The 21139-nt window shown below is 38.5% G+C and overlaps 2 protein-coding genes across 2 annotated transcripts; both read right to left on the bottom strand.

The window, feature by feature from the left end:
• Positions 1–3991: 3991 nt before the first annotated feature.
• RB195_004391 (uncharacterized protein) lies at positions 3992–4366 on the bottom strand (the record flags this gene model as incomplete). Its single annotated transcript, XM_064182215.1, has 1 exon — positions 3992–4366. The coding sequence occupies one exon, from the start codon at positions 4364–4366 to the stop codon at positions 3992–3994; it is 375 nt and encodes a 124-aa protein (XP_064033482.1).
• Positions 4367–11615: 7249 nt separating this feature from the next.
• On the bottom strand, positions 11616–13699 carry RB195_004390 (uncharacterized protein; the record flags this gene model as incomplete). The annotated part of the gene is made up of 3 exons (XM_013440537.2): positions 11616–12122; positions 12179–12457; positions 13583–13699. 3 exons carry the CDS (start codon positions 13697–13699, stop codon positions 11616–11618), a joined length of 903 nt encoding a protein of 300 aa, XP_013295991.2.
• Between the last annotated feature and the right edge of the window lie 7440 nt (positions 13700–21139).

The following is a 21139-nucleotide window of genomic DNA, read 5'->3' as shown; positions in this document are numbered from 1 at the left end:
GCGACGGATTGGAATCGAAAATTCTGCTTTGCTAGACCAGTTAGAAGGGTTTGAACTACTGAACTACTATATCTTCAGGGAAAACAGGGATATGAATGGGGTTGAAAACGTCTGATTCGACTTATTTTTTTAAAGGAACAATCCATATACTAAAGGATTACTTGAGTACATTTGTTATCTCCACTATGATCTTTTCATTCACATTTTCCTGAATGAATTTGGATGCCATCGATCCTCTACAGATAGTGCGAATGTCCCGCAATGTCTCAACAAGAACGAAGTTTCCAATTTTCTGCAACATTGCGCACATTCTTATTTTTGGAGGGGATTCTCAACTGAAATTATTGAAACTAGCATTGATGTCTAACGTCTAGATTCAAATAATTAGAGTATAGTTTAAATAGTGCTTTTTTGGAGTTTCATTGATTTCTACTCAATATGTGGACCTGATCTAGCCTGGTCTAGTACATGCTGCAGTAAGCTTATGATTCGAATCGTATGTGGCATCACCCCACGAATCTGAGGTGGTACGGATTTCAGGTGGGTTATGCCTATACGGAGTCGTAGATTATGGAGATAAGGTTGATTCTGTCCATTTCTTCCTAACTGCCGTCAAAACGGCCCGAAGGATACGGCTTCGGGCGTCCCGGCGCGCTATTTTCCACAACGAGTTCGATTGGAGCGCGCCAGCCTTGTGAACGGGCCGCATTTTCCGGGCTTGTTTTTACGGCAATTAGGAAGAAATGGACAGAATCACCCTCCCCTCCGTAATCTACGACCCCGTATAGGAACTCTCCACCTGAAATCCGTTCCGCCTTAGATTCGTGGAGTGATGCCTTTAACTATACCCACATGGTTTGGCATTTTACAGTATCCGAGGTGCCGCAAGCTTATATTGTGAATTAATATGAAGAAGTCACTAATAACAAAGTTAATTTGAACTCCTAAATATTTATCTGCGGGACTTTAGGGGAAATCAAACTCTTATGACCACGCCACAACAGTTGAAAACAAGCCATCCGATCCGATCTGGCCACGTAAGAGTGCTAGGATTGATACGCCAGTAACTTTTAAACTTTATATAGCTCGTACCAACAACGACTACCCAGATATCTCCTATATTTTATATGCCTCAATATCACCGTAACAAAAATAATGTAATCGCTGGATCCTTTTTTTGAACATTTCTCTCAGCCCACTGCAAAACGAGTTCACAAGTGGTGTCAGGGGTTTTCTATAACCAAAAAAAAAGGTTTGATTGATGGGATCGAATTTGTAGGATCCCACATCTTTGAGACATATCGTGTTTATCGTACAAAGAGTGGAATCGCTTGCGAATGGAATAAATAAATTCCGCTGCTACACGCTAGCATAAACTATGTATGTATTGTGAAAGCAGGCTCCAACATGATTCCAAATGGGAACCCCTACAGCGCTTTTCTCCTCTGGCGGTCAGAACCTGTCTACGAACGCGGCTCTTTTCGGTCGTTGATCTTTGATGCTCCATCTTGAGGAGGTATTGTTAAACACAACAATAAACAAAAACAAGAACAAGAAAATAGAAAATAATAAACAACAACAAGAAAAAGAAAATAGATAAGTGTTGCTTTCTTAGGATATTTCCAACAAATTTCCCACATGTGCACGTGTGGAAATTTTTACATTGCTGTCTGGAAAAAAATGATGCGACAACCCAAAAAAAAATAATTAAAAGATCAACCGTGACCGCAAGATCGATCTGATTCTATAGATCTTTCCAGGAAACCTCTGTTTGATCCAACCCAATCCTCTTAGAAGGGTTTCTCTCAACAGTATTTCCGAAAATTTCTTTCTTTCGTTCTCTAATATAAATTTTGTATGGATATATTATGGTTGCGTATTTGTATGTGAATGTGTATACGCGTATTTATGTGCATACACACGGATATGTATGTATATGTACATGAGGTGCTTGTTTGTGGATGTATGTATGTTTCTGTTTGTTTATGTTTCTTATAAATAACTTATGGAATGTAAGTTTTTTAATCTTCTAACGATAAGGAAACGAAGCGTAATTTTTTGAGCGTGTTTGTTTGTATTTTCGTTGTGTTGAGTTCATCATCCAAACTTATTTCAATCAAAAAATACATCTCGATAAAAAATAAACGAATTGTGCCGATATAGTTGTAAATTTGTGTGTAATTTAAGCTATCGTGAGGATCTCTTCTGGAGTCGAGAAATCAACAGAGCTGGGATGAACGGTAGATTTTGAAAACATCTTAACGTTCTTCATTGACATCGCCGTGCAAAACAAAATTGAAAAAACTTAGGATAAAAGTGAAACAATTGAATTAATTAAAAGGAGCCATTCAGTCCAGGATGTCGAAAACTTGCAAAGTTGGATGAAAATTCCGTTCGACTTTCATCACTTGCTCTCCGAATCAGCATAATCGTTAATCTGTTGTAGTACATGCGTTTTTGAAGAGGTTTGAGGTATTCCGGTGAGTTCCAAAGTATTTTATCGGATATTCTATGACTTATATATAATATTTCCCGATCTCCCGAAAAAATTAAGTTCTGTAGAAGTAATTTTCCCCTCTCTTCTTTTCTGTGAAATTTTTGCTTTTCTCCTCGGTGCGTTGATTTCGTTTTTAAAACTTTTATTTTTTTCTTTTGAGTTTCCCTTACGTCATTTGAGTATTATTCAGATAAAAGTAAGGATAAGGTTTCTGGCGTTAATCAATCCGCTTGGGATGCGCCCCCACTATTCAGATATGTTGCGAATATGTTATATGGCTATTATAAAATGATGAATGAATGCGGAAATGATATTTTAATACTGAAGTTTTGTTAAGAGTTTTTCAAAATGGCTTTTTTTTTCAAAAGTGAATGTTTATTTGTGCAAACGCAGATAATTTACATTCTTTTGCATATTCAATAGAACCAGTTCACCCCTCATTTTTCAATGCAGCAAGTAATTTTGTTTGAAGTCGACAGTAAAGGCGACACGGATGTGTAATTTCGTGAACAGGTTCCTAACTCATATACTTGAACTTTGAAGGTACATTTTTACTCATTTTTCAAGCGTCACTTTATGACGTCGTTATACGTTCACGACATTTGCAAAACCCGTATATGATATTCGTATTTTTATTCCAGGACAAAACTAGTTTTGCAAATATGCAACGAAAACGTTAATAAGCACGTGTAGATAGGTCAACTGGTTTCTGTTAGAGGAAAGTGCAGATTTTCACCAATTATAGATAACGAGAAACTCCTCGTTTTAATCGTTGAGCGACTTCTTAAAAACAAAACTGTCTTGAACGTAGTGTTTCTTCCCTGAAAAAGCTGTTTTTACTTCGATTTTCAAGTTGGGTCCCATTTTTCCCGAAATTGTGTGACCTAAACCACAAATGAAATTTTGCGAATCCGCTTTCAGTTATTGCGGGTTCCTATGAACTGATATTGCGATGATCGTACAGCCTCGGTCGAGGAATTAAGGAGAAAAATGTCTGTGACAAAATGTATTTATTTGTTTGAAAAAAGGAGGAATAAATAATAACCACTTGGAAAATTTCATCCGTAAAAGAGTAAATTTTCTCAAGTACCGTTATTGAGTTGAAGGTACTGTAATCGACTACCGCTATGCATTGTTCGTAGTTCGTCAAAAAAAGTGCAGTGTTCTTCGAAGTGGTCGAGCGGGCACCATTTGTCCCGATCGCATACCAGAGTCCCCCAGTGGTTCCTCCTTTCGCGTGGGACACGAAGAGCATCGGAATTTTCTTTGAAGGAATTTTTGAATTTTCTTTCTTCATAAAAGAGTCTGACCATCAGGTCGGCAGTCTTCCTGAATTTTCGTTTTTTCTCGTTTTTGTCCATTCCCATAAAGGGATCACCCTACGAATCTGGGGTGGTGCGGATTTCAGGTGTAGAGTTCCTATACAGGGTCGTGAATAATGGAGAGAAGGGTGATTCCGTCCATCTCTTCCTGATTGCCGTATTCCGTTCGATATCACGTGATATCCAATCGCTCACAGTTTTGGTCCAGCGGTAGTTGTTGAAGCGAATCACGTGTACAGGACATATTAGGAGTATTCCTTTCCTTGACAGCGTCTCTGATCTTCGATCGGTGACGTAGGTGTGAACTTCGAATCCCCTCTTTTCTTTGCGTAAAGCAGTATATCCCTAGCAACACCTTTTCAGTTGAGCGTTCTATGATGCCGTTCGGATTTTCCTCCTGCTTGTGAAACACCCAGGGTTCCGAACCGCAGGTCAAAACATCAAAAACGGTGGTGTTGAAAAGATGAGCACGAAGCCGGATTTTCTTAATCTTCTTAATCACATTTCCGAAGATAGTCAAAGTTGGTGTTGATTCACATATTCTCATCCGTGAACGTCCGGTTAGGATCGTCAATTGTTCATAGGCAAATACGTATTGAGGAGGACACAAACTCTTTTATTATCGCATATTCCTAATAACAATTCTTCTCGAGTGTCATATACTGCATTTAGTGAGTGGCGTCGTCTCGTCTCGGTCAGTCCGATGGCGTCGTACTTAATCTTTCTGTCTTGTGTCATTGGATAACAGTAGGCGCTTCCGATAAATGCGTATGTGCGTTGTAAGTACAGATCGTCATTCTAGTCCTTTTCCGTTTCGGCACTTTCGATAACTCTCTTGGCGCGGCCGTACTAAACAATCCTTTGGAATTAGGAGTCTTTCCTATTATTGTACAGTGCATTGAATTTTAAAGGCACCGGTTAGATACAGGGCTCCACTCCCATGGGTTTTATGGGAGGACGAGGCGTCTTCCCGAATAGTTGGAGGTTATTTGTTGGAAGCGACTTCACAACGCTTCTATAGCGCCTCCCAGTCACTTGATCGCAGCTTACGGCAGGGTCGACATACGGAATACAAGGATATTATGAATTAGCCCTCTTCCCACCACCTGGATTCGCGCCACGCCACACGCCACGCAGCATCTCAACTGACCAGCTGCAGTCGCTGTAATGAGGGAAATCCGTGGGAATTTGGTGTAAACATTCGAGAGTGAGGGTTTCCCCACAGATCAACTTTGAGTACTCGGAACTCAAAAATCACGCACGAAGCTATTGGCTTTGGGAAAAAATTCTTTCATTCCCGGACATTTAGATGTGAAACCTGTCGTGCCACGATGGAGCATCATTAAAGGCATCACCCCACGAATCTGAGCTGGTACCGATTTCAGGTGGAGTATTCGTATACGGGATAGTAGATTATGGAGAGGGGTGATTCCGTCTCATCTTCCGGGCCGTAAAAAACGGCGTGTGCACAAGGCTGGCGCTCTCCAATCGAACTCCTTGTAGGAAATAGTGCGCCAGAACGCCCGAAGCTGTATCTTCCGGACCGTTTTTTACGACAATTAGGAAGAAATAGACGGAATCACCCTTCTCTCCATAATCTACGACTCCGTATAGGCACCCCTGAAATCATCACCACCCCAGATTCGTGCGGTGATGCCTTTAAACGTTCATCTGACCTATCTCGCTTGATAGAAATGCTGTTGTGATATATCTGTTGTACCGCATAGTCACTGACCAGTTTTGGATGGCACCGATGTTATTGTTCGCAACCGAAAGTAACAGTAGATGTACTTGTAGGGTAATATAGAAGTAACCATTTGTCACTGATTGTCGTATTTCAAGTCATCTACTCCTTTGGATAGGATTTATCACGTGCATCTACAGACAAACTTGCTAATAGATGAGAGCTTCCCTGACAGAAAAGCTCTTACTTCCAGAAGGCATACAAATGAAAGTCCGCTGTCGTTTTTCATAGGGTAACAATGTTATTTCCTGTATTTCCCGTTCACGAACAACTACGAAACTGTGCCGCTCCTTTTTTTCTCCAATAATGCTTTGAATATACGATGGGTGGCTTATCAAGCGTATACGATGACATCTTTTCTTTTTGAGAGAGAGAAAAAAAGCACCTACTTCTGGAAACTAGTAGGAGGCCCTACTTCCCTAGAAACCAATAAGACAATCAATCACCACTGAACTTTTTATTCTAGAAGAAGGCACAAAGCTGAAGAAGAAACTTAGAACTTGGCGAAAATAGAAAAAAAAACAGAAACTTGGTGACTGGAAATGCGGATTTCATCATGAACTTTTTTCTGAACCAATCCTCAAAGAAATATGAAAAGTCCTGGAGGAAAAGCGAAAAATTAACTGACACCAGGAAGTTGTTACAGCTATGGATCAAAAAAACTTGTACACATGCTGCAGGTTCACAAACATTGCTGTAAATTGTTGTGATCGGAATTTTCGTGTTTAGCTCCAAGTTGAATTGAGTGGAATTGAATTTATTTCTAATTATTATGTCTGTTTTAATCTTAGAGTTTATTAATAAATGAACCGTACTATTTATATTATAAATTACTATTTATTTATTGTTTTATTTGTTAATATTTATAATATTTATTATAATTTATTAATAATCGAGTCAATGCATTATGTGAATTGATACAATTTGGCTCAACTTTTCTCGATTCGGTGAATCCTATGGCTTCTGTCAAGCCTTATAGGAATCGTATGGTCGGGGTTCTCTAAGAAATTTCCAACAGCATGTTCATAGTCGCATCCTTTAACGTACTCTTATCTGAAAATTAGCGCATAAAACAAAAAATCAACTTCTCGTTCTGCGAAAAATGCCTTTCGAACCGCGTAGGTCAAAGTAATTTGGATTAATTAGATCTCTTATATCCTTAGGAAATCCCTTAGATCTCGTCCACTTCCACAATTCGTCTCTTATATGAGTTGTCCCCTTCGCTGGAATCCTTGGATGGTTCCTGCCGGGAACAGTTACCCTAACCAGAACCTCACATCGCTGAAACAATGTATAGAGGAAGTGGATACATGTAGAGCACCATGGGTCTTTATCCTGCATTTTTTATCACAGTAAAACGAATGTATTTTTCTAAAAGTTCTCGGATTTCCCTTGTTTTTGGATTTTTTCTTGGAATTTTCCCAAAAAATGTGGTGAGCTTCGTAGAGGAAGGTTGGCGCTAACCAGATTCGTCACCTTTTTGGAGGTACAGGTTCAGATTAAGAGTGGAGGGAAGCAGAAGAAAATGTGACTAAGTTCAGATGTAATTCAATATTTCTTTTTAAAAAAAATTAAATTAAAAATAGACGGAAAACGAAAAAAAAGTGGAATCGCAGGTGTTGTTTGCAACATCAAAGTGATAGCAAACCGATATGGTTCGGTTCCAGCGGGAGCAGAAATTTGTACCGAATGAACAAGGACATCCAGGACAACAGCAAGAGCACATCACTCACATTAAAACCAACAAAATTGTGCGTGAGATCACAAATTTCTTAATTTGTGACGTTACGGACAATTTTGTTGCTCGGCTGTCGGAATACGCCCATGAAGAGTTCGATCACCGATGGAATCAAGGTTTTACAAAAGGAAAACAAATAGGAACTGTACACAATGCGTCATTTTTCTTTTTTCTCTTACTGTTAACGGGTAATCCCAATGGCCAGCAGAGGAAGTATATAGTCGAAGGTTCCATCCATCTCTATAGGAGGTGAAGTTTTTACCGAATAAAAAAATGAGGTATGTATCGAAGACGTCACTAAGTAACACTATGCCATTTCCGACTATTTCCGTATGAATTTAGCAGCTTTTTAGTGATGTGGTTTTTTTTTATAGGATGGGAATAATGTTGCTAGTTTTGAACAGCAGGGAGCACGGAGAAACAGTACTAGAAAATTCTTGCGGGTGAAAATTTGCTTTATAAAATCGTTAAATTCCTACATTTCAAAGTCTCCTTTTTGTTTTTTTTCTGAAATGTGGTAAGGAATCACGTGAGAAATTTCAAAGTAAATATAAGTTAGAGACTTTCTTAGTGCAGTGATTCTTGTACAAGAATCACAAGCAATAAAAGTTTTACTCACATCGTTTTTGTCACGAATTTTATTTTATTATTTCTTTTTGCGTTCCTTCTCAACCACGCAAAATTCACTCCAGTTAGGCATTTCTGTTAATTATTTCCCACCTTCTGAGTAATTATATGATTTTTAAGCATTTAACCACATAATATTAATGTGATTAGAAATTATTGCATTGCAAATAATCGGGAAAAGAATTTCGCTGCTAAAGGAAGTGTACGATACAGTACTGCAAAAATTTTGGCTTTGACACGGGTATCGAACCATTCCCTCATAAAGGGAGTTAAATGTACATTTAATACAAAATAAATGTGACTAAATCATTCGAGCAATGTTCAGTTCGAATGTTGAATACTCGACCGAAACAGGTCGGATTTTTCTCGAAGAAATATTTCGTTTCTTTTACCTCCGAAAAAGGAATATGAGGTAAAACGAATAGGGAAGAATACTTTATGCCTCTCGAATAATCGAATATTTTCCAGTATTCACTACTCGAATGCTTTGAGTGGAGTTGAATTCGAATGTTGAATTTTTAGAATCAGATACAAAGGCATTCGAATGTTTCGAATGAAATCCATTCTGAATGCTGAATTCATTTCTCTCACGTCAGCGATGCGCTTAAAACATGTCTCTTTCGCAATCCAGGCAAGCGAGTTCTTTCCTTATATTAATTTTATTTTTCTATCTTATTTTGCTACTTTTACTTTACTATTTGATTCCACTTTCCTATATTTACTTTATTTTATTTCACTACTCTTTTTATTTTTCTATTTTATTCCATTATTTTCACTTTATTAACTGCCTCTGGTCTTCTATATTTAGCTTTCTATCAAGTCCACCTTGACCTCCATTCCAGAAGTGCCACTTTTTCCACATAACTCACATAGGGCTGCAGTGAATATGCTGTTTTTTCTTTTATTGTCTGTCATTTTGCTTTAGCGACGCTCACTACGTTGATAGTTGTCCCTCAACAGTAAAAAAAGGTAACTCTAACCTCGTTGATCGCTATGAGAATTTTCGCGGATGTTGAAAAACAAAGCGAAGACAATCCCTTTTACATCCGTTTTGGAAAACAGCACCTAGGCGAAATTCTTGTTCAAGGACAAGGTGTATCTTGGATGGAAAGACTGCTGCCCCGTACTGTATCCATTCGTCAAATTCAGTGTGCAGTCAAACGAACACCGAAAAAAAAAGTGTTTGCAACGGATGTTGGTACTTATAACACGACGAAACATCACAGTACGATCACCTCGAAGAGCAGACTATTTGACCTTTGGGGCTGGGCGGCGCTTGTAAACTTTAGGAAATGTGAGAAAAAGTTTTGAAAGTTTGGAAAAAATTAAATTTAATTAATTAATCAAAAATAAATCAAAATTAAAAGCTTATTTGAACGTGGTTTCAGTTCCGACTTGTGCAGATTACGGTGAAAGTCGTGAAAATCCACATATTAGCTTCCTCTCTAGCGATCGTTAACAGTTGAACAAAAATACGAAGCTGAATCCATGATTCCTCGGATATAAAAACATTCCGCTACTGTTCTCAGGAATATTCCTCTCAGAACAATGGAGGATACTTAAATGGTTAGAATATTTATGTTAGGAATAAATAAATTACAAATATAAATGGTTCTAAAAGTGATAAGTGTGAAATTTTCACGGAATGCTATAAAATTTTTAAGTTAAATCCAGAGTTCTTTTTTGTTAAAGAACGTTCTGCTTTTTTCATGTCACCTTCTGAAAACAACACAAATTTTCTTTTTTTTTATTTTAATCTGATTCTCATTTAATCAAAATCTAATTCAATTCTAATTTTATTATTTTCTGATAAATATTTCAGAATATTGAAGTTTCTAAGATAGACTAAACTTTATAGAAGTAGGTGGAACAAGTTTTCGATGGCCTTAGTTCTTCGTTTCCTGTTCCAGAGATTACACTATTGAATGGTTATGATTAATGATTCATTGAAAATTCCTCTATTTGATTTTTACATTTATATTGCAACATTTGGCGAATCTTTTAAAAACTGTAGCTACCAGAAAATAATTCCATATTTCTAAACAGTTTTCTTGACGCCGATAAATTCACTTTTTCTGATTTCCGTTGAATCCTCAGTTCCTTTCGCAACGTCTATCTTTTTTCTTTAACTTCTAACATTAAATTCAAAGCCTTTGCCTACAATCTTTCGAAAATTAGAACGATAATGGGACCTTAAAAATGAGAAGGGAATTTTGAGCGAAATAACTCTTGAAAGAGGAAGCTGTTGTGAACGTTTTCCATAGAAGTAAGTAGTTTGTTGGTACATTGATTTTTTTCCTTGATGAAGCAATCCGAGATTCTGGGAACACGATCCGAAACGCTTGAAGAGAGTTTTTTTGGTTTTCACATTTCCAGAATCCCATCCACCTTACATTAAAATGAATATCACCTTTAGTTCTGAAAATTCGATGGAAACAAAGGAAAATCTCCGTAAATGGCCGTGAAATTGCGATCTATTGTGTTTCCATGCCCCCAATGACAACGTATATTAAGTTCTGTAGAAAATAAAAATGGAAAATATAAGGTCCTCTATTTTAATATTATTTCTTTCTTTTTTTTCGGGAAAATCGTCACACCTTTCTCCTGAGCAGTGTACCTCTTGAAGTCCTCATCAAAGGCGATTACGGTGAGAAATACGCACGCAACAAATACGTTCCTTCTACCGCGCAAGCAGATGAGGAGAGCTTACGAGGCAAGAGGAGCGTGATTCCTCCGATTGACTCGCTTATTGCTTCCGTAGCGTTACGCGACGACACTACGGGAACGACTATAGCCATAGGACGCATGGACGAGTTTTCAATGGGACCCCTCCTACTTCTACCCGTCGCCGTACTTGAACAAGTCATACGAAATACTATAGAACATAAAACTCACAAAATGAGTTATTTTGAGGCTTATTTCTCAGGCAAAATTTATACACATTGTAATTTTCTTGGAAAACTACCTTATATCTGAGTAGTTCACATCATAACTCTTGAATTTTCAGATCTTGTAGAATTTAGAATTGTAGAATTTATAGATCACTTTAATTTATCATTTTATTTATCAGGCTTTGGGATCATTACAGTTTCGCATAAGTTACGTATTACTAGTTTATATGTTTCGTATAGCAGTTAAGTATAAGCTCCAAAAACCTAAAAATGTTTGGTGAGCTCTCCCAAGTTTTAGTGGAGCGCAAGGTTTCTGCCTCCACTGAATGAAATGCCACGTCTTGTTGAAAAGGTCTGTTATAGCGCAGTCGGTAAGAGGTCCTCCTGTTACCGTACGATCGGTGGTTCGGAACCGCGCTGGTGCCAACCAGGAGTTTCGTCTTTCGGAGTCGAGAAAATGGTATCAGAATCGTTTGGAAGTATAGATCACACTGATTTGACATATTATAGATAACTGTAAGACTGCCCTTGCGTTTCTAAAACCTCAGACGATTCTGAATTGAAGTCGAACGCGCAGGTGCATCCCATAGGGATTGATCAGCGCCGTTCACCTTATCCTTTATCTTTTTACCTTGCTAAGATTTGTGATTGAAGATGAACGACATTTTCATGGTGTTCATAGTAAAAGTGCTTGGAAAATAGACGATATACATAAATTCTTTGTTCAGAGCGACATCATTATCTCAGGTAGCAGTGCATTCTTAAAATTACTACATAACAAAACAATTGGTTCATATCAATGTCGTTTTACTACTCGATTAGTATAAACGGCGCTTCTCGGAGGACAAGGACAGTAGGCGGCATCGTGTCCCGGCAGTCCTGGCGAACCAGGTATACCTGGTTGACCATCTGAACCAGGTGGCCCTGGGAATCCAGGCTGGCCTTGCGGACCTTGATGGCCCGGAGCGCCGGCGCGTCCTGGATTTCCTCGAGCGCCCGGTCGACCTTGACTTCCAGGTCGTCCTAGTAGTCCAGGAGCTCCTGGCTTTCCGCATCCTTTTTGTCCGTCGCGTCCAGGATTTCCTGGACTTCCCGGTCGACCAGGATTGCCTGGCATGCCTCTGTCGCCGGGAGGTCCTAACGGGCCTTGGAGACCGTTCTTGCCGCGCATTCCAGGTTGTCCTGGACGTCCGTCAGGCCCTGGACGACCCATCATTCCAGATTGTCCAGGAAGTCCTCGTGGTCCAGCTGGGCATTTGACGCAGTCATGGCTTATTGGTGGGCAGGTGATAGGGGCGTATACCTGTAATGTAGCGAGTTACTTAGAGTTTACAATATCCGATAGAGTATATCTCTTACGTGTGTGTTGTCGCGTCCTGGAGGTCCCGGATTTCCTGGCATGCCCCGCATTCCCGGTTGTCCGGGTGGTCCCGGTGGTCCCGGCGGACATTTCGGTGGTTTCGGTTCACAGATACACCATGAAGGAAGTCCACGATAGTTCTGCCTCTTTTGACGGAATATGGACTCGAAGGGGTTTTCACGAGGTTTAGACGGAGGACTGATAGAGATCTGGATGTCCATCATGTCAATCCAAGCGGAGTCCGTTTCAATGCGGAACATTGCGACCGAGTCGAGCACCTAGGAGGAGAGAGGCTTAGGCGGCTCGTTCTTTTTTTACGGGATTTTTCCTAGTTCTCAATAGGTCAACAGTTATTTACTGGAAGTTTTCGGGAAATACGCTCCATGCCAAACTTCTGTGCACTTTTAAGGCAAAAAGGTGGATACTTTGTTAAAAAAAAATGGTTTCCTAAACATCGAGAGACGTTACGGTAACATACTCCGTAGAGATTTTGTGTAATGTAACATTGTAATCATGCTCTTAAAGAAAAATCAGTGATAAAGCGGTAGCAGATAAATAAATAAATGTAAACAATCTAATAGTTTGATACAATGTAATACAAGTAAACAAATAATGCGCATCAAATAAACATGGATCTCATTTTGTAACCGTGCGGATGGTCAGACTGTAACTGAATTACTGTTCAAGTGTCGGTAACGTCTCTTTTAACGGATAAAGGACATCTACGCTGATCCAATAAAATAAGGCGAAGCTTCCAATCCTATAATTATGCCTATATGGTTCTAATTACCATAAAACATGTGTAAGATACGGATAATATCAGTACTTGAGGGTTTTCCTCATTTTTTCTAAAGAAGTTTCTTTTGTTGTTATCAGAAAATCCTATTCTTCCTAAAGAAAACATTCTAATTTTCATTTATAGTCGAGAAAAAATATTCTAAAATTTTTAAATTAAATTCTTCACAAATTCTTTTAATTTTGCTTTTATTTTCTTTTTACTTTTTCTTTTAATTTTTTTTTCGAGATTCGGAAGAGTTTGTTGTTGTTGTTGTTGTTTCAGAAGAACTCAAAGAAAACTAGCATTTCTCGGATCTGCAAAGATTTTCCTCGCGATTTTCTCTCGTTAAAATCAAAAAATGAAAATTACAGAAAAGTCAACTGATCTTGATGATGTTGGGTTTGACCTCTAATTTGTCTGGAAAATTTATTTCCGTATAAACATGACTAGGGAGCAGATTGGGGTGTAGAAGCAGAAGAATATGGAATTTTCTGGATAAATACCTTCGGCACTATTTACAGTATACAGTAATACGAACTGGCGGAAAGTTGTGCAACTACACTAACATACTATTATTGACTACAATAAGTATAGAGTGGAAACAAAAATGCATAAAATAATTCACCTGATCATGTACGGCATTAATTTCATAGTAAAGTGACGGTAGAATCGTAAGACATGCGGCAATCGCCAGCAATGAGCAGACGCTAGCAGCGCCAACGATCACCTTATCCTCGAGCATCTTCTCCGGACGCTGCGGACCGATCGACACACCGGAGCGATGGTACCGCGACGCAACCTTTATACGGATCGCTGAACCCTCTTGTCGCCGTACAGCCCGCCCACCTCATGGCATGAGTAACTGCTCCGCCCTCCGTCCGCCTTAGCAATGCACTCATTCACCCCGTGCAGCGTTTTCGCCGCTAGCAAAGTGGTTTTAAGAGAGAAAAAACAAAATCGAAGAAGCAGATTGGTTGATTATCGTATCGATTAGATTATCGTTTGAGCAGGACTGATCGGACACGAATCACACCATGCGGGCACACCACACACCCACACACGCGAACACACGTTCCGGATGCGTCCGTGGATCTGTGTCGTCGGGTGCGACGTTTTTTTTTTCTATGGTGTCTCTATGCGGACTTATCCCTTTTTTTTCTTGCTCGGAGTTCAGTTTAGCTAGGAAAGTTCAGGGAAGAGAAGAAAAAAAAGTTTCGCCAATTTTTTTTCGGGGGTATTTTGCAAATTAAGGATGGTAGCGCTGACTTCTGAGTAGATCCATCCAAGACTGAATCGGTAATTCTTGATCCAGTCCTGAAACAGTTAAAAATACCATCATCTCTGGTTTGAATTTGTTAGAACAAGGTTTTTTTTGTTATTTTTTATTATTTATTATTATTATTTATTTTATTGTTATTTATTTTATTATTTACCTGAAGAATTTAGTGTTTTTTTTTTAAATTTTCTAGCAATGCCTAACCAATATTGGTTTCGAATCCTAAATAAAAAGGCGTGACATCAGGCTCAGTTTCTTCGAACTTGATGAGAAAAGACTTTGACGTTTATTCGTTAGAACGAGAGAATTTTCTGTTTTTCTTGGTTCGTTGTCCATGTTTATGTCCGGATACGGTCGATTCTATTGGAACATCGTTTCCTTTCTGTTTCAGTCCACCATCTCGATCATTTCTTTCAGATCCTTGTCCTGCGTTGCTCTCTATCGAACGATCGGAGCAAGTTTAGACCTCCACCACATTTTTCTGTGTTTTATTTCATTTTCTCTCCTCTCTTTTTGATTTTTGATCAGTGACTGCAAATTCTATTGAATAATAATAAATATTAAATGAAATAATTCTTTCTGTCATCTCTTCCTTATTTTTATTCAAGTTCAAGTTCTTTCAGAAATAACCTGCTCTTTTAATGATGATTTTATTTATCGTTACTTTTTCTGTCCTTCTCTGTTTTCCTCCTTTTTCGCTCGTTGGAATCTCAGAATCATCGTAGAATGCTCTAGAAACCTGCTTAAATCATCATTAAAATATAATCTAAAGCGTCATCCACGACTCCCGAAGATTGAGTCCCGAGAAATAAAAGATCTTGTTTCCAAGAATATTTCGGGAGAGCGATTGTCATCGTTTTAAAAAAAAATCAGATAGATGTAGGGTTAAAGCAATGAAAAGAGAAGAATATTGCACAAATATACTCCCCGTTACGCCACCGTGCAGCGCAAGAATCGCTGTTTCTCTGTCTGCGTCTCCACTGTTCCTGGCTATTCTCCTAAATGCTCAGTCAATCTGCGCTCTCGCCGCTAAGCGGTCGCGTAGCTCGCAACACGACCGTTGATAGTGTCTTTTCTGCTCAGTGAAGGGGTCTTGCGATGATTTTCTGGATCCGGAGTGATTTCTTTTTTTTCTGGTTTTTCTGAATAAATGGACAAATGCCACATCAATGGAAGTTAATCCTTCAACTTTTTTTCCATGTTCTGTTTTCTTTTTTTTTTCGTTGAATGGTTACCTGTTCAGGATAGCAGAATTGATGGCTATTTCGTACTTTTAAAAACTAGCCTTCTCTGAATTTTTTCCAAAACAAAAATAAAAAGAAAAGAAAGAAGTTATGACTAGAAATCTCGTTCAAAGATGATTAAAAGGAAACGAATTTATGTTATGTTGAAATGTGCTTCAGATCAGTTTTTACGCAAAATTGCACTACGAACGACTGATCAAACGTGATTATTTCGTTTCGAATTTATATGAAAACGTTTCAAGCTTAAAAACTGTATTTTTTGGCTTTAGAAATCTCTTTGCCTTTCGTTAAGGGAAAAAAACACGGAAAGGTGGTTGAAAACGTAGGTGGTTGCCTGAAAACACATTCTTTTCTGTTTTCTACGTTTGTCCGAAACTTTTCCCTCTTCAAGGCTAAGGGAGTTCTGCAAGAGGACAGATAGAGGTTGAAATTACGAGGAAAAAGCTATTCTTCGGGAAATGTCCAGGAAATGACGTCATAATATGCATTGGAACGGGGAACCCGCGGTTTTCTTTTTTTAGGTGGTGGAAAAAGAACATTCTTCTTTTTTTTCCTCGTGATGTTCATCCAAACACATCCAGAAATACTTGGTGATCGAATTTGGCATGTCGTGGATTTAACGCGCCGCTCCGTCCCAGACGCTATGTACTTTATCCGCTCGACGAAGGTTGCATTAAATCGTCCTAATGTTCGCGGTGCCGATTAGTGCTATGCGTTTTTACGATACGGTCGCAATACGCTCATATCAACGGGAAATGCTTATGGTCAAGGTTATAAGATATTTCCGAACAACGTAACGTCAACGTACGTCGTACACTAGAAAATGTACGCTAGGAACGAATAAGTGCTTTTGTAGAGGATGGACTGTAAATTTAGCGTCTCTCCCTCTCTCAACCTTGACCTCATCCGTCACTCCCGCTCGCTAAGGATGGGAAAATTCAAACTCCTTAGCCAACTCCTTGACGCACACACGACGACGACGATGTTTTTGAGGATAAATTGGAGGGATTTCAATTGTGTGTGACCTTGTAGAAGGCCAACATAATTTACAACACTGATGGGAAGTTAGCGGAGCGGCAACGTAGGTCGCACATTTTTCGTCATTTTTTTTTTAAAGCGGACAAAAAATCGGATTTCCTTGAGCTTCAGAAATCCTTCGTAGTACTTTTTTTGGATAGCATTAATGCGCTTTTTTTGAATATCGACAAAAATCCACGGCTATGCTATAGGTACTGTACTAGAAAGTGGACGTAGAAAAGTAAAAGTCAGTGATTTGCTGAGATATACGTACCTAAAAGGTCGTAGGGTAAAGTTTCTCAGTGATGTCCGGAATTTCTTGGATAATAAATTAATTAAGCTTTATAGAGACTTACTCAGCGCACGAGGGTCGGATAAGGCATTTCCTTCCTTGCCAAAGAAATTTTCCGATGTTTCCGAACTTATAAGTTTCTGTGACATATGCATGTTTTTCGGTGGATTTCATATTTGATTCTTTCACTGTATTTTTTTTTCAAAACTTAAGCATATGTTTATGTGTACTTTCACAAATAAACAACACTTTACTCTTTTTTTAAACTTTTCGGCTGTTTAGCCTACCCCGAGCAAGTAATTAATTAAATCTAAAAAAAAATAGAATTAAAAATTAATTAGAGTAAATTAGTTAAGAGAATCACTTACGAATGTAAGAGATGGAAATTACAATGAATTGAGGGTAAAGCGATGAAAATTCGATGAAAACTTGTAAGTACTAGAAGTTTTCTCGAATTTTATAATTCATGATGCGAATGTTTTTCACCTTTGAAGTCGAGTAGTCCAAATATTTATTATTTTTCAATTTTATTCGTTTTTTTTTCGGATTGTAGCAAATATTGTGTTAAGTTCTTGAGCGAAGCCGAGTGAGCTCGCCTAACAAGATAAATCCTCGCGCATATTGATGGGAAACCGACCGCGACGCACCCTCGTGCGGTGATCCCGGACAACATAAGTGCTTTCACTCATATTTTCGTCGGATAACACGGATTTTGAATGCATCCAAAGATTTGTCGATTTTTTTTGGATTTCTAAGCTAAACATTTTTGCAATGAGAGATAAGAAGGGCCCTTCGAATGGACATGAAATCCAGAGCCTCATATTGTGGGTTCCCCGACGTAAAATATTGTTTAGAAAAAAAAACGATGCGGTAAAACAATAAGTTTATGCGGGACAAGTAATGACCGCTTTTTTCTCCGGAAATCGAGAGTCACCCAAGAGTCCGGAAAAATTGTAATATTCTTCCGTGCCTCGTGCTTTTATTCGCAACTATTTTCTATATTCGAATTCGAAACTTTAACCTCGCGCATATTTGTTCTTGTTTTGTTTTTTGTTTGTTTGTTTACAACGTCTCTGCGATATATCATGCCATAGAATGGATCTGTTTGAAAGACTTGAGCTTTTTCTATTTTTCTCTCTCTCTATCTCTCTTTTTCTTTTTTTCCAAAATCAACCTCTCAAACTCTGAGAACAGAATTTTTCTTGATATAATTCCCTTTAGTTGAAATTTAGATTTAGAAGAAATTATCACACACTTATTGCGCTTTAGTGATTTCTTCGATACTTCTAATTTTTAACGAATTCGATCTGCATAGTACAAAAATACTTCAAAAAGCCGATTCTTCTATACGTAGGTAACAAAGAACATGAGCTCTCAAATGACAATTCTGAAAAAATACTTGAAAGCTTCAAAATGTCCGGAATCGAAATTATTTAGAAATAAATAAAGTACTTGGCTCTTCCAAGTTCTTTTTGAATAATAGGTACAGCGATTCGATTGATCAGGTAGTCGATTGTTCGAAAATGTGGATTCGAACGCTTTGCTAATAAACAAACATTTTTTTTTCAAACATTTGATCTTGACGGAAGAAATTGAAGTGCGGTGACTTCTGAAACAAAGACAAAGCACATTAAATTCATGGAAATAAATGTGTTAAAAGAAACTGCCATCTGCTAGGTTTGTGGTCCTCCTTATTGTTTTTTTCGGATCATTTCCGACCCTCTTCTCACTTCCTTGACTTGATTTGGCTTTTTTTTGTGTTACGACTCCTTCTACCACCCAGTCCAGCTACAGTTCCCACGCCTCTTGGATCCAATTGCGTTCGTCGTTAAGTTCTAAGTGTTGTTTTTGATATTAATTATGGAACGTATGACGTAATAGACGAACCTATTTGTCTTGTTTTGAAGAGGTCCCATCATCATTGTGTTGTGTTTCTTTTGTTCCTTCCTCTTCTTTGAGAATAGTAGTTGTGAAGGACACGATGGACAGGTTTTTATTTCTTTCACTCCACAATTTCCTCAAATTATGTAGATTAAATCGTTCGGATGCGGATGAAAATGGAAGGTATGAACCAAGAAAAGCTGGAGACTGATTGCTAATGAAAATCAATAACGATCGAATGGATGCTGCTCGGAAATTATTTGAAGGGTTCGAGAAATTTCAAGAATTTTCCCGACGCTTCTTTCAAGTTGTCTTGTGGGTGAACACTGCCGCCACACCTACTCTACCTCCTCTTGACCTACATACTTCATCTTTCCTTTACCGCAGGCGATTGCGAATCAAGTTCACTCGACTGTTTGCGCTGACTATAAACGCTATCTGGTAGTTGAATCTGGCGACTGCAACCTGTTCAATTCAATCATACCCTGAAAAGTGACTGCATCCGTGCACTCTTTCTGTCACTCATCCATCACACAGACTCGCACCCGGCAAACCATTCTGTTGTATGTGATACTCTGCTGTAGATGATTTGTTACGTGAATTGATGTGGGGGTGAAGTTTGAGTTTGCTAGCGCTCTGGAATTATCCGGAACGTAATGCTATTTTTAGTGGCTTGGTGTATAGGTAAGAGGTTCGGCTGTGGTTCGGCACCATCGACGGTTCAAAACCGCACCGATGCCAACCAAGCCTTTTCTCATCCTTTCGGGGTCGATTAAGGAAGGGAAAAGAATCGCGAAAAAAGGAAAAGAAAGGAAGGAAAAGTAAAATTTCCAGGGTGGAAAAAGACACCGGTTTGATTTGACCCTGCAAATTATTGAAGGCTTCGCCTTCGTTCATCTACCTCAAAACGATTTTTATTTGAACTCAAAGAAGCGTGGGCGTATCCGAACAGAGATTGATCAATGCCTTGGACTTTAGCCCTCAGGGCTATTTTAACCCTCGGACCTCTGGGACCTATCCACGAAAGACGAAAATAGCTATCTTTCTTTATTTCTTCGCCTTCTGACGGCTGTCAAAGGAACGTCGATGTTGTGGGACGGAAATCCTCGGGTGGTGCCCATAATGGTGCAAGAACAAATTCGTGTGCATCTACTAATTCTTCACGCTCAACCATATTTCCACGAGAACGGGGTCCTCGAACTACGGTAACTACGTAGGTCCCGTCGTTCTTTCTTCCTGAATTCTGTGATTGGATCGCGGTGCGTGTCCCCTAGAAGCCACTTTCACACGATTTAAATTGAACTACGGTGCACGAAAGTTCTAAATTGGGGTCAAGGTCGTGCCGTCGCGAATCACACCGGTCGAATCTAACGTTTTGTCGTTTTTACGGATTCTTGGAAGAATCCAACGAATAAATGACTCTGGATCGTTTATAAATATCTACATGAACAATATTTCTGTCTATCAAATCGACAAAATAATATTCTTCACTAATTTTTCAAGGAATAGAAGATCTATAGAGAATCCACACCTACAGATTCGCTCTCCACTCTGAAAAGAAAAAATGTTCTGGACAATTCTCTCTCTCTGTTTTTCCACTCCGGAATATGTGGTTCATCATCGTGACGGCGATTTGATCACGGATTCAAATCCGATCAAGTCAATTAGGATTTTTTCATCTTGAAATGTGATAATTTGATTAGTGCATGGCTGTGGGTTTTTATGAATGTGTTTCCGACATACGCGTATAACGCTGCGCCTATAATCATACACCGAACATCGTCATTACAGTCTTTACGGTCGAAAAGATATGGATATGGATATGGATATGACATGGACATGGACATGGGTAAATTGATGGCTTGAAAGTACGGTCGTGCTCGTTTCCCAGTCATACGTGCAGTGGGGGATCAACGATGCGGAACGCATGTTAACTATACATGATTTTTAGGCTACGATATTAACAGACAACGTCTATAAGATAACACTATACGATGTTTGCTCGTGGATAAAGCTGTCCTATCATCACTGAAAACAAAAAAAAAGAAAAGTTCATGATATATCACGATTTAAAGAAAAAAAAAACTAAATAACATTATATTTGAAAAGAAAAAAAAACTAAATTGTATTATATTTTTAAAGTAATTTGTAAACAAAACAAGCTTTCAAATATTTACGCAACTTCATTAATACAGTATATTATTTTATTAATTTGTTCCTCTATTTTTTTATTGTTTTTTTTATTAGTATGTTTTCTCTGATTATTTTGTATTTGTACTGCAGGGTGTTCGCACCACCTACGCATTTTCTCTTTTACTTCGCGTAAGTCCTTCATACGTGAGGGAAACGAAGAACAAAAGAAAAAATGTAAAAAATACATAAATATATATATGTATATTATAGGCATATAAAAATTAAATAAAATTGCATTTGTAAAAGAAATGTACAAAAAGAACAAGATCTAGAGTACTT

Source organism: Necator americanus, chromosome I (assembly GCF_031761385.1).
Source record: "Necator americanus strain Aroian chromosome I, whole genome shotgun sequence".
Lineage (NCBI taxonomy): Eukaryota > Metazoa > Nematoda > Chromadorea > Rhabditida > Ancylostomatidae > Necator > Necator americanus.
This window is presented reverse-complemented; position numbering and strand designations above follow the sequence as displayed.